At 38.0% G+C, this 14,210-nt stretch overlaps 2 protein-coding genes across 2 annotated transcripts; both read right to left on the bottom strand.

The window, feature by feature from the left end:
• LOC134815729 (carbohydrate sulfotransferase 4-like) lies at nucleotides 1-9,745 on the bottom strand. Its single transcript, XM_063824306.1, has 2 exons — nucleotides 8,938-9,745; nucleotides 1-708 (listed from the first exon to the last, which is right to left on the bottom strand). The coding sequence occupies exons 1-2, from the start codon at nucleotides 9,676-9,678 to the stop codon at nucleotides 160-162; spliced, it is 1,290 nt and encodes a 429-aa protein (XP_063680376.1). The 5' UTR covers nucleotides 9,679-9,745; the 3' UTR covers nucleotides 1-159.
• Nucleotides 2,957-4,496, bottom strand: LOC134815662 (carbohydrate sulfotransferase 1-like). The gene is made up of 2 exons (XM_063824218.1): nucleotides 4,444-4,496; nucleotides 2,957-4,317 (listed from the first exon to the last, which is right to left on the bottom strand). The coding sequence occupies exon 2, from the start codon at nucleotides 4,306-4,308 to the stop codon at nucleotides 3,055-3,057; it is 1,254 nt and encodes a 417-aa protein (XP_063680288.1). The 5' UTR covers nucleotides 4,309-4,317; nucleotides 4,444-4,496; the 3' UTR covers nucleotides 2,957-3,054.
• Nucleotides 9,746-14,210: the final 4,465 nt, after the last annotated feature.

Raw genomic sequence — 14,210 nt, 5'->3', positions numbered from 1 at the left:
TTAAAATAAATTTTTAATATTATTATATCATGATATTAATATACGTTTGAATGAATTTAACATCCATGTTATTGGCCAGGCGGCCATGAACTAATTCAAGTTGACATTCAATGTCGAATTAAAATAAACAGTAATGAGTAGATCGTGATGAGCAAATAATCATCCATTAAATTCATTTATCATGGTTATGGAAATAGGTTCATCAGTTTCTTCAATCTGATCATATAACTCATCTAATGCGGAGTTTATTTTCAACAGCTGTAAGTCTGGTATTGTGTCAACAGAAAATTCATCAATCAACGGTTTAAACATCCGTTTACATTGAGCTTCAATGGAGAAAACGTCCCAATATTTAACTGTGGCCGAGACCAGTTTCTTCCATTTAGTTACAATGTCCGTAGAATTCCTGTACACATTTAAAGCCTCTTTAGGTGCATTTTTAAAACCCTCTGATTTGGCCTCGGTTATATCTCGAATGTAATCTTTAATATCATCGGTTAGAGTAGCCCCTATAAATGAATAAACCTTCTCTGCAGCTTCGAGAGGTTTAAGTGACATTCCATGATGAGTGACTCTCAAGTATCTGTCTTTCAGCCAAGGATCACTTTCAACCAGTTCCATAGCCTTCAAATGGTTGTTACAGTAGTTAAACGCTTCCCAGGCCATTTTAGTCCTTCTCTCCGTGATCTCGTTCTTACTGTTCATGAGCTTAGTCCTGATGTCCCACAGGGTGTCTTAGGAGCTGGATGATTTTAACATTCGCTGATCTTATCTGGGCTATTTTCAGGATATCAGACAGATCCTCTAGTCTTATAACCTTGATCACGGTAGTGTTCCGGTATCTACAGATCTCTTGGTGTGATCTGGGTATCTTTCTTCCTTCGCACTCAGTCGAGTTGAAGCGAAGTAAATTCTCCTCTTTGGTACCACAATAGGCATATTTTTCGGTGAAAAAAGTGGGGTAGACTGTACAGTTGTGTAACATCTGCTGGAGATACAACATCCTCAAGTCACTCTCCGTGTGGTCAGATCTTGCTCCGAGCAGATACCTGTCTCTACGGAGGTTCCGGATATAAGAACTGTGAAACGGCTCAAACATGTACTGCAACGTAGGATTACTGTCGAACAGATTTCCTAAAAACGTAGACCCACTCCGAAATGCTGCCAATACGATTATGAACTTCTTGTTTGGGTTGAGTTTGAGATTAAAAGCAGGATCTTGGTGCGGGTTGTAGATTCCATCGGCATGTTCCCCTTCGATAGAGTCTTTTGTAGGTTGTATGAAGGAAAAGAAAAGCAGTATAACTAAAACACAACCAGTAAGAAAAGCATTTATCAGTCGCACGTCTCCTGTTTTCATATCTGATGGAAGTTCCCAACGAACACAACAAAATATATCAATGTATCAATAATTGTCTAAACCGGATACAAACTATGCAACTCAGAAACTAAGCAGATTATCAGGGTGCTACTATCCAACGTTAGCGGTTAGCGTATTGTTCATTAACAATACAAAGCGGGTTACACACATCAGATGCGGTGAGAGTGTAAGTTTAACGAGTCGATGTTTTGAAAATTTAAGCTTTTATTTCGAAATTTCGCTCTCTTTCCTCTATATTATGAGTCCAGGGTGCGTTTGAATATTTTAATAAATATTCATCATTTAAATCGTCCATTACAACACAGCATGCTTTAATTACACGACGTTATATTGAGGATTTAAAATTTTTAATTTAAATCGATTTACAAAATATATTTTCAAAACAGCGAAAATGTATCTGTTGTAGTACCCAATTCAAAGCTTTTACAAATAAATTTAGCACTGGATGATTTATAACTTCAATGTAACTATACCAAGAGCAATGGCCCTCAAATCTTCAAAGTCTGGAATTAAACGTAGATAATTTAAGATTTTCTTTCGTTTTATATTATCATTAGCATTAAATAATGATTTTATGAACGAAGAGACCAGGGGTATCTTCTTTATACTGGACATTCAAAGGAAAAGAATATTAGCTGCCCTAGCTTTTAAAAGTTTGAGAAAGTGTAGCTATCCGGAAACAAGATATCCCTTGGAAGAAAACTGAGGCATTATGATGCCCAAGTGGTATCCGTGCTACTTTAAAACTCGAACAGTCGGAGTCCTAAAAAAGCTACCATGGACAAAATTGATACACTTCATCGTCGACACCTAAGGACAATCTTGAATATCAAGTGGCCAAAAGGGATGAGCAGCAATGATATGCTATATGAAAGATGTAATGTTGGTACGCAACTAAGCAACTAGGCGAGCGAATTCAGGATGGACTCGGTCTCAGAGTAGATCAACGTTTGGACGGAGTTTGCCAATTCCAACTTCGCCGATTTAATCATTTTATTGCGGACAGGCATGAATTTCCGTTCGTTCAAAACAAGTGGTAATATTAAAAACTATGCAGAAAGGACTTTAGAAACTTAAATGTTTTTTTAAAATACCCAAATACCGCAAATATATAACTTTTTCTTTGACATTATTGTTGAACAGTATCAAAATTCCGCTCTCTGGCCTGTTCAGAATTGAAATACAGATACGTCTGTATTTACAATATTTTACAGAAAGAAAATGTATTGTTATTAAGCATTGAGATGTTAGAAATGTCACATTTTTGTGACTTCGTTAATTATAACTGCCCAATTAGTATTCTTTAGTTTAAAATGCAGGAGATTAGGTCAATCTAACAATCAAAGAACTTCATTGCTTTAAAATGGCAGGGATCTAACAGTAACGGTTATAACGCAAGATTTGGTAAACTTTGTCACACATAGAATCGAATCCTAGTAGTAGTATTCGTTCTAAAATGCGGCAAATTTTGTGAAATTATGTTACAAGTATTTTCCACGTATTACATGTTTGAGAATATTTAACATCACTGTCATTGGCCAGGCTATGCATCACTTAAAATTAAAATCAATGTCGTATGATAGTAAACAATAAATAATGATGAGCAAATAATCACACATTTAATTATTTAAAGCTGATAACTCCATGCAGTCAGTGCTGATATGAGTGCTTTTTCAATTGTCATCTATGGAAATAGCTGGTTCATCAGATTCTTCAAAATCAATTTCGTCATATAACACATCTAATGCTGAGTTTATTTTCATCAGCTGTAAGTCAGGTATTGTGTCAACAGAAAATTCATGTATCAATGGTTTAAACATCCGTTTACACTGAGCTTCAATGGTGAAAACGTCCCGATATTTAACCGTTGCCGAGACCAATTCCTTCCATTTTGTGGCAATATCCGTAGAATTCCTGTACACATTTAAAGCATGTGTAGGCGCATTTCTAAACCCTTCTGATTCGGCTTCAGTTATATTTCGAATGTACTCTTTAATACCATCGGTTAGAGTAGCCCCAATAAATGAGTAAACCTTCTCTGCAGTTTCGAGAGGTTTAAGTGACATTTCATGATGAGTGACTCTCAAGTATCTGTCTTTCAGCCAAGGATCATTTTCAACCAGCTCCATAGCCTTCAAGTGGTTGTTACAGTAGTTAAACGATTCCCATGCTATTTTGGTTCGCCTGTGAGTGATGTCGCTACCATTATTAGTATCGGGTTCGACTTTAGTTCTGTCGTCCCACATAAAAGCTTTGCCTCCAGTACGTCGAGACATCATCAAAGGCACAGGGTGTCTTAGGAGCTGGATAATCTGGATATTCGCTGATCTTATCTGGGCTATTTTCAGGATATCAGACAGATCCTCTAGTCTTATAACCTTGATCACGGTAGTGTTCCGGTATCTACAGATCTCTTGTTGTGACACTCCGTTCTTCCACATCTTCCTCACGCACTCTGTCGAATTGAAGCGATGTAGATGTTCCTCTTCGGTACCACACCACTGGTGCTTTTCAGGAAATGGAGTGAGGTAGATGGTACAGTTGTGTAACATCTGCTGGAGATACAACATCCTCAAGTCACTCTCCGTGTGGTCAGGTCTCACTCCGAATAGAGCACCTCTGGTACGAAGGTTCCGGATATGAGCACTGTGAAACGGCTCAAACATGTAATGCAACGTAGGATTACTGTCGAACAGATTTCCTAAAAACGTAGACCCACTCCGAAATGCTGCCAATACGATTATGAACTTCTTGTTTGGGTTGAGTTTGAGATTAAACGCTTGATCTTGGGGCGGGTTGTAGATTCCATTGGCATGTTCTTCTGTGTCTGCCTCTTTTGAAGATTGTACAAAGAAAAGAAAAAGGAGCGGAACTAAAAGAAACCCTGCAAGAAATGCAGCTATCAGGCGCAAACCTTCTGACTTCATATTCAGATTCTGGATAAGTAATGAAATTAGTATCAATACACCGATACAATATCAATACAACCCAAACTTTGGTAAAGCTTAAGGAAACCTAAACCTAGGGAATTTCGAACGAAACAGATTTGTTAAAGCACTTACCCTATTCAGCAATGATGATGTATTGTGTGCTTGAAAACAAAGGCAAGCGGGTGAGCTACATTCGAAATAATGTTTAGAATGTGGCAACTAACAGCCTCATCAAACAAGTATGCTTAACCCTCAGCTTACGTCGAAACACCTGCTGGCAGACTTGGGGGAGCCAAGTGATCTGACCACTAGTATATGGACACGTTCATTGAAGTTTGAGGATATTGGTAAATATTAGTGACCCTACTAAATGGCACGATGATGTAAAATGTGTCACACTATAAAACTATATAAACCCTCAATGGTTAGGATAATCGTTTCATCCTCTAGATAAACTTTGTCGCATAACGATATCTTTATCAGACGATAAGATATCGCTTAAATGCGGCCGGCAGTGAGTTGTAAACTTTGTCACACTATAAAAACGTGACAGAGTTTATATGGACCCCTTGTTGCCGTGTTTGACCAAATTTTCGAATTTCAAATTTATAGGATAGTTGCATATGACTATTATCTACATATTTAGCGACTTTTTTCGTTAAATGGTAGCACCATGTAAACTCCGTCACACATTTAAGAAATTTATATGAGGGATGTTTATGACATCCTGACAAGAAATGCCGAATAGTCTAGCATTATTTTGTGAGCTGAATGTGTTTGGAATTGTTCACATAATTCATTGTTATAGGCAAATACAAATACAGAAGGCAGAAATAGGTAAATTTAGTCACATAAATTTGTATGATATCTCAACATGTGTGAAATTGAGTAAATATACGTATACCAACTTAAACACCCTATATTACGTACTATGGATCAATTAACAATATTTCAACCATAGGCCGGTCATATAAATTATTATATGGCAGTGATATGTTAACATTGGCAAAATTTCGACAACTGAACAGGGTAAAAATTTGTAAATTTCGTCACAAAAAAATATTATAACTTTATTTGCTCCGTGTTGGCAAAATAACTAATTTATCGACAAAGTGATGGTGATAAAGTAACATTACATACTAATTGAGGTATGATTCTTCAAAATAGGGGCAAGAAATGTAAATTTCGTCACATCAGCCATAGCATTAGTTAGATAGATTTTCTTTCATATCAACTGCCCTTATTATAGCTAGAATGGATTTATACAGGAAATATAGAAACCCATGCCCATTTTTCATCACATTGAAATTATACTGTTGGGGCAGGAAAAGTGAATTTCGTCACATTTCAATAACTTAGTAAAATTAAACTCAGCATTGTTAAACTTGAGTTCTATTTTGCTAAACAATAACCAACCAATAATTCCTGGAAGAACATTGAATTCTAACCGAGGTATGGTTCTTCAAAATAGTGTCAAGAAATGTAAATTTCGTCACATACGAGTACGTCATTGTAAAATTTAGATACAATTTCTTTCACGTGAACAGTCCTAATTACAGTCCGAAATGATTAATACAGAGATACAGGAAATATAAAAACGCCTGCCCATTTTATAATGTATGTAATATGTTAATCACAGACTATTTCATTCTATAATCATTGTTTCCAAATTTAACCTATTTATGATGTCTTATCATTTTGTGACGATGTTTACATCAACTGCCCTATACTTGAATCAACTGTATCCGTGTATCGTCCTTATATAGAGTTTTACCGCAAAATTTAACTTATTTACGATGTCGTATCATTTTGTGACGATGTTTATATCAACTGCCCTATACTTGAATCAACTGTATCCGTGTATCGTCCTTATATAGAGTTTTCCCGCAAAATGTAACCTATTTACGATGTCGTATCATTTTGTGACGATGTTTACAACAACTGCCCTATACTTGAATAAACTGTATCCGTGTATCGTCCTTATATAGATTTTCCCCGCAAAATGTAACCTATTTACGATGTCGTATCATTTTGTGACGATGTTTACATCAACTGCCCTATACTTGAACCAACTGTATCCGTGTATCGTCCATATATAGAGTTTTCCCCGCCTTCCAAACCAAAATCAGATATAAATGATTTCGGAAATTCACCCAGAATTTCAAATTCCATGTAATGTGACAGAATTTACATCATTTCCCAATAACCAAGTGCATGTATTAGCTAACTTTTCAAAACAACATATTTTAGGGCTATGATTGGCAGAAGAACCATCAAATAATGAGTTGAAAGGGTTTTGAGGACACCTCACAGTAGAAAAGAGGTCTCGTATTCTGAGTGTGACAAAGTTTACGAAATATTGCCTTAAAGCCGTTCGATCCGTGCCCTTTAACCAATGTTGTATCATAATTGTTAGATTGACCTAATCTACTATATTTCAGACCAAGGAATGATAATTGGGCAGCTATGGTGAACAATGTCACAAAAATGTGACATTTTTTACATTATAGTGCCTAAAAGCAATACATTTTATTTCTGAGCAGTGCATATGGGAGTATGGGTCACGTGGCTAATGTTCAGAACTTATGAACACGCTAAATTAATAGATGCTAAAATTAAGCCACTATCGTCGAAAACGCTATTTTAGAAATTTACCAATATCCTCAAACTTCAATGAACGTGTCCATATATCCGCCCGCATGGAAAATACGCAAACTTGGTCCTCAGATTTAAAGGAAAATGTGCAAATTTGGTCCTCAGATTTAAAGGAAAATGCGCAATTTTTCGCGGAGGACTGAAAAAATCGCGATTTGTCGCGGAGAATGGGAAATTTCGCGATCTGTCGCGGAAAACGTAAAAAATCGCGATTTGTCGCGGAGAATTGGAAATTTCGCGGTTTCGTACATGCCGCGAAATCCTTTTGTCCCTGATATATAATACCTTTAGCAAAGGTTCCCTTATGAGATACAAGAATCGAGCATAGATATCGTGTTTACTTCTAAGTCTGTAGCTACTATGTACAGATAAAAGTTGTCATGTTCAGATTCGACCCTAGATTTAGCCCATTTCTAGGTCAATGAAATTCTATCCATGGATCACATCACCAATTAATTGTCAATGATCGGATGACATGATTTGATCTCTTTTTTCCCCAAAGTTTGCCACAGTACTTACCACTCTTAACTTGAGGTACACTTGGTATCAGCCCGACAGCAACCTAAAGAAGATTCTAAAAAATGTGATTAATGTAATAAACCTAAAATCATTACAATTTTATTAATTTCATTATCGGTATCATTTTGTATTTGGGTACGGTAACGCTCATAAGCAGCTATCCGTCGCCAAGCTTCTGACTTCATATCCTCCAGATGAAAAACAATGGAATTGGTATCAATAATCTACACGATATTAACCCAACCTACGTAATTACTCAATGAGATCCGTCTTCCAAGGTGCTAAGGTGTTAATCTATTATGAGCTGGAAAACAAAGGCAAGCGGGTTAGATACATTAAATGACGTGGTGTTGAACACGTAGCAACCTCATCGAGCAAGTATACCTCTGGCTTAAGATCTTATTCAATTTTGACAGTCGCACCTTATATTTGAAATTATTAGTACTAGTTTACTCCAGTTCAATGATATTAATTTAAATATAAATATTATGAATATGCGGGAGGGGGTCTAAAACGGCCGAAATTTCGCTTACGTAATATGTCAACCCCTAAAAAATATTATCCTACGCTATTGAGAATTAAAGTGCCAGTTTTAAAACTTTTCGAATCTAATTCAAATAAAATAAAAATAAAGATTTTTGCTTAAGGTACTGTAGTGAAAATATTTATGATGGCTCACTCTTATTCGTGTAATAATCTCACATATTATGTTATCTGTGATCATTCATTACATTCAAAAGGTGAAGTCTCAAGTTTATTATTTCGGAAAAAACGCATTATCTGATAAAGGACCTTACATTATTCGTATAACAGTGTTGCATGGAAGAGGGAAATAAATCAGTATGTGAAACAATAATGTAATGAGCTAATTCAATATCAAATAATACATGTAATCATGTCATTTATTTATCAATCGTCATCAATGGAAATAGGTTCATCAGTTTCTTCAATCTGATCATATAACTCATCTAATGCAGAGTTTATTTTCAACAGCTGTAAGTCTGGTATTGTGTCAACAGAAAATTCATCAATCAACGGTTTAAACATCCGTTTACATTGAGCTTCAATGGAGAAAACGTCCCAATATTTAACTGTGGCCGAGACCAGTTTCTTCCATTTTGTTACAATGTCCGTAGAATTCCTATACACATTTAAAGCCATTTTAGGTGCATTTTTAAAACCCTCTGATTTGGCCTCGGTTATATCTCGAATGTACTCTTTAATATCATCGGTTAGAGTAGCCCCTATAAATGAGTAAACCTTCTCTGCAGTTTCGAGAGGTTTTAGTGACATTCCATGATGAGTGACTCTCAAGTATCTGTCTTTCAGCCAAGGATCACTTTCAACCAGTTCCATAGCCTTCAAATGGTTGTTACAGTAGTTGAACGCCTCCCAAGCAATTTTAATCCGCCTTTGATCGATGTCCCCACCCACGAGAAGTTCGGGCTCAACCTTAGTCCTGATGTCCCACATAAAGAACTTACCACCAGTCCGTCTAGACATCATCAGGGCCACAGGGTGTCTTAGGAGCTGGATGATTTTAACATTCGCTGATCTTATCTGGGCTATTTTCAGGATATCAGACAGATCCGCTAGTCTTATAACCTTGATCACGGTAGTGTCCCGATATCTACAGATCTCTTGGTGTGATCCAGGTAGCTTTCTTCCTCCGCACTCAGTCGAATTGAAGCGAAGTAAATTCTCCTCTTTCGAACCACACCAAGCATATTTTTCGGGGAAAGGAGTGGGGTAGATGGTACAGTTGTGTAACATCTGCTGGAGATACAACATCCTCAAGTCACTCTCCGTGTGGTCAGGTCTTGCTCCGAGCAGATACTTGTCTCTACGGAGGTTCCGGACATGAGCATTGTGAAACGGCTCGAACAAGTATTGCATCGTAGGATTACTGTCGAACAGGTTTCCTAAAAACGTTGACCCACTTCGAAAGGCTGCCACTATAATAATGAACTTCTTGTTTGGATTAAGTTTGAGATTAAATGCGGGATCTTGAGACGGTCGATGGGGTACACTAGATGCTATACTCTGAGTTGTAGTCTCAACATCTATTAATTTGCTGGAATATTTCACCTCACCAGAGTGTTTAGTAGGTTGGTGAAGGCAAAAAGAAAGGATTGAAAACCAAAGACATCCAGTGATGAAAGCAGCTATCAGTCGCCAAGCTTCTGACTTCATATCCAATAAAATTGCGGATGAAAAGCAAGGCACAAAACAAACTGAACAGAAAACTGTTGAACTAAACAAGCTTCCCAGGGTGCCCAATGTTAATGTATTGTGTTGTTAATGTATTGTGAGCTTGAGAACAAAAGGCGAGTAGGTTAGGTAAATTAAATGTGGTGTTCAGTATGAGCCAACCTCATCGAGCAAGTATGCTTAACATTTGGTTTACATCGAAACATCCGCCTTTCAGAATATTTTGTGATGTAGTTCTACCTTCTGAAAAATGTATATTGATTGGTTCTGGAATCTGGATGTTTTCTCGTGAATTCAATAATGTATGATTGCCACAAAAATGAGAGTGTTGTATGAGGAATTACTACTCCACTCTTACGTGCCGAATGTCGAGGGCAGGAATGTTGTCACCTCCAATGTCAGACTGTGTCGAATACCGATGATTGCACTCCTACCCGACCAGGCAACACAAAATTAGGTCTTCGGTTAAAATTCAATATACTCAAAACCATCAGGAACCAATTGATGAAAATATGTTCCCGATGTTAATGTATCATATCTCACAGTTCACACATGATCTGGAAAACAAAGGCGAGTGGTTTGTTCACATTGTTATAACACGTGGTGCTTAATACTTTAATACGTAGCAACCTCATCGAGCAAGTTAGTATACTCGACATCTATCTTACAGTTACGTTCTCACAATTGAGATTCAAAATTGAAAAGAAGAACATAATTACATGAACCAAATCACTTCTTCATCATGAATGCGCAATGTAAATGCTCAATTTCATACGATTGGTCTTCGTTTTTTCGTGTTAACTTATATATCTCGTGTACTTACTTGTACTTGAAAAGGTCTCCTCCTAGTCGTTGGAGTGGCCTGCACCACATAGTAACTCCTTTCTCCGGTGTATTAGACCTCTCCAGTGAACCCTGTCTGTAGCTTGTTGTTCTGCATCTTCTATCGTGATGTTATCGACACCTGTGAAGATTGCTGCATCCTCCCGGACACATGACAACCAGTTTTTCCGAGGTCTACCTCTTGACCTTTTACCATGCTTTGGGATCCAGTGCAGAAGATAGTTGGGTATTCTTTCTTCTGGCATCCTCACCACATGGCCAAACCATCGGAGTCTAGCTGCTCGTACGAAAGTATCAACAGGGGCGATGTTAGCCCGCTTAAGTACATCAGCATTAGATACATGATAAAACCATTTGATTTTCAGGATTCTCCTCAGACATCTATGATGGAACACCTCAAATCTTTTCATCTGCGTCTGTGTGGTATTCCATACCTCACTTCCATAAAGCAGTATAGTGAGCACAGCTGCTTTGTAAATTCTGATTTTAGTTGGAGTCTTAATGCTGCGACTGTACCATATACTGCTAAGCTGATAGAATGCCCCAGAGGCCTTTTGAATTCGAGCTGATAGTTCTTTGTCAATTGTTCCATTCGCACTGATGATTGCACCCAAGTAAGTGAAATTGCTGACCTGCTGTATTGGGAGACCTTCCACATTAATGTCCATAGTGTCGTCTTTAGAATACGGCCTCTGCGATGCACTTTTGCTGACAACCATGCTCTGTGTTTTGCCTGCATTAATCTTCAGACCCGCATAGGCACTGTATTTGCAGAGAAGGTCAGTGGTTTCCTGCAGCCCCTCTTTTGAGTTATCTAACATGGCCATGTCATCAGCGTAATCAGTGTCCAAGAGATGTTTCTCTTCTACCCCGGGGGCTGGCAGCTGTAATAAAGCCCCCTTGCTAATGACTTTGTTTAGTTCCATAAGGTATGCCGAAAGATTCAAACAAAAGTTGAAGAGTGGTGGTCCCTGTATATCACCTTGCCCAGTTCCCGAGTTGACATCAAACCAACCTGTAACCTCTCCATTGACCCTAACAGCACTAACTGTGTGAGTGAAGAACGCCTTCATAATTCTAATGTACTTGTCAGGTAAACCGTAGTGCTGCATACTTCTCCAAATGAACTGCCTGTCAATCGAATCAAAAGCTGCTTTGAAATCAACAAAATTAATATACAGAGGAATATTATACTCAATGCATTGGTGTATAATACAGCGGAGTGAATAAACCTGGTCAATACATGAGCGATTCTGTCTAAAACCACTTTGATTCTCCCGGAGAAATTTTTCCATGCCATTGCTAAGTCTCCACAGGAGTATCATCTGCAGGAGCTTCGAGGCTGTGGATCTTAATGTAATGCCTCTGTTGTTAGCGCAATGAGAGGTGTCACCTTTCTTTCCAACGATGATAATAACACCTTTGGACCAATCCTCAGGAATCTTCTCATCTTCCCACACTTTCTTGAACAACACAACTAGTTGATCAACCAACCCATCCTGTCCATACTTAAGTTGCTCGTTGGTGATACCATCCACTCCTGGACTTTTGTGATTCTTGAGTTTTTTGAGGGCATCAACAATCTCGTTTCTTGTAGGAGCCTCATCCGAATCGGAAAGGTCGTCAAAACTGGGTTGCGGAGGGATGTTGTCTAGGTCAGAAATATTGGCCTCTTGCGGGGGAGGGTTCAATAGCCTAGAGAAGTGCTCTTTCCACCTTTCTTTCTGGGCATGAGGGTCGACAATCAACTGGCCAGATACGTCTCTAACTGCAGTTGACTGCTTCTTCTTCTTTCCAGATATGACATTGATCTTCTGCCATACCTCACGTTGCTGACCTTTTCTCGCAGCTTCTTCCAAGTCATTGGCCATTCTACGTGCCCAGTTGTTATCGTCCACCTTGCTACTTTTTTTAAAGAGCTTATTCAATCTAGAATACTCTGACCTGTTAGCGTTCGAATTAGGGTCTTTACGCTTAAATTCCTTACGGTTCTTCAATAATTCTTTTGTCTTCTGAGATTGGTGCCTGTCCTTCTTTTTTCGAGGTCTTTGCCCAAGAATTTCCATGGAAACTTGTTGGACAGTTGTCTTGAAGTTGTCCCACATTGTTTCCAGGTCAACCTCAGGTTCCAAACAGTCAAATTTGTTTCTCAGAACAATATTGTATTCGGAAACAAGTGAATGATCACGCAGATGCTCAATAGCAGGAATCTCAAGCTTACGTTCCTGCTTCTTTTTCACTGACATAAGCTTCATTCTCAGTCGTGCTCTTACCAAATAGTGATCAGACCCAATGTCAGCCCCCCTACAAACTTTTACATTTAGCAAAGAGCCTCCAAACTTCTTACTGATACAGATGTGGTCTATTTGGTTTACAGTACGACCATTAGGTGATCTCCACGTACCTTTATGTATATCCTTTTGCTGAAACATAGTGCCACCGATGGTAAGTTGGTGGGCAATGCAAAAGTCCAACAATCGGGTACCATTGTCATTTGATGAGCTGTGAAGCGAGTGCCCACCAATGACACCTGACATAGAACTGCAGTCCGATGTGACCTTAGCATTAAGATCACCGAACAGTAATTTTAGATCATGTCGGGGTAGCTCATCGAATGCACTTGACAACTGCTGGTAGAATTCATCCTTATCATTATCTGAAGCCCCCTCAGTTGGCGCATATGCCACAACAACAGAGATGTTCAGGTGTTGACTATGCAGCCTTGCACTCAACAAACGGTCAGATATTGGTAGATGAATTTTTAATCTTCTTTGAAAGGGTAAGACCGACACCTCGCCTTCTTATACCGTCCGTCCTCCCTGAATAAATAAGTAAGGAGCCATTATCCAGTAGCTCTGATCCTGTACCAGGCATATGGGTCTCAGTTATACCCAGCAAGTCCAACTTATACTCAGAGATATTCTCTGATAGCTGGAACAACTGACTTGAACTATATATATATATCTCGTGTATACTTATATATTAGTACACTTCAAACTATCACTTCACGTCTAAAGTCAACGTTTCCCTGTATGATTTAATGATCATGGTTCAGTAAAAGAATACTCCATGAAGGAGTTTAGGATTAAAATAAATAGAGTAAAATCGTTAATTGTGTTTGTAACTCTTTGAATTGTGTTTCTTTGTCATGTGGTTATCTATTTACGTCTCTGGTGTTATTTTTGTGTCCGATATACAGTTTCAAATGACATAAGTTACTGAACATATAGTCAACAGATGAGCGAATCACCGAAAACCGGATCACCGAGTAAATCGGTCAAGCAAATTTATGAACGTTCGTTTGACCGAATCGATTCAGTCGATTTAATTTGGTCAAGTGAATATTCGGTTGATTCGGTATTCGGTCACCGAATACCGAATACCAAATGTTAAATCGGTTGTAATAAAACAATATCGCAGGAATATGTGCTAATTAGGTTAAAAAATAATCATGATCATGAACTAATATAATATCAAATATGAAATAATTCATACGATGACGTCATTTAATTAAATTATCAATAGTCATCGATGAATAATGAAGATAAGTTTGTCAGATTATTCGTTATCCATTTTATCATATAACTCATCTAATGCTGAATTTATTTTCATCAGCTGTAAGTCGGGCATATTGTCAACGGAAAATTCGTGTTTCAAGGGTTCAAACATTC

This window comes from Bolinopsis microptera, chromosome 5 (assembly GCF_026151205.1).
Source record: "Bolinopsis microptera isolate Bmic1 chromosome 5, MBARI_Bmic_1.0, whole genome shotgun sequence".
NCBI classification, from domain to species: domain Eukaryota; kingdom Metazoa; phylum Ctenophora; class Tentaculata; order Lobata; family Bolinopsidae; genus Bolinopsis; species Bolinopsis microptera.
The sequence above is the reverse complement of the archived record's forward strand: the minus strand, read 5'-3'. Positions and strand labels throughout refer to the sequence as shown.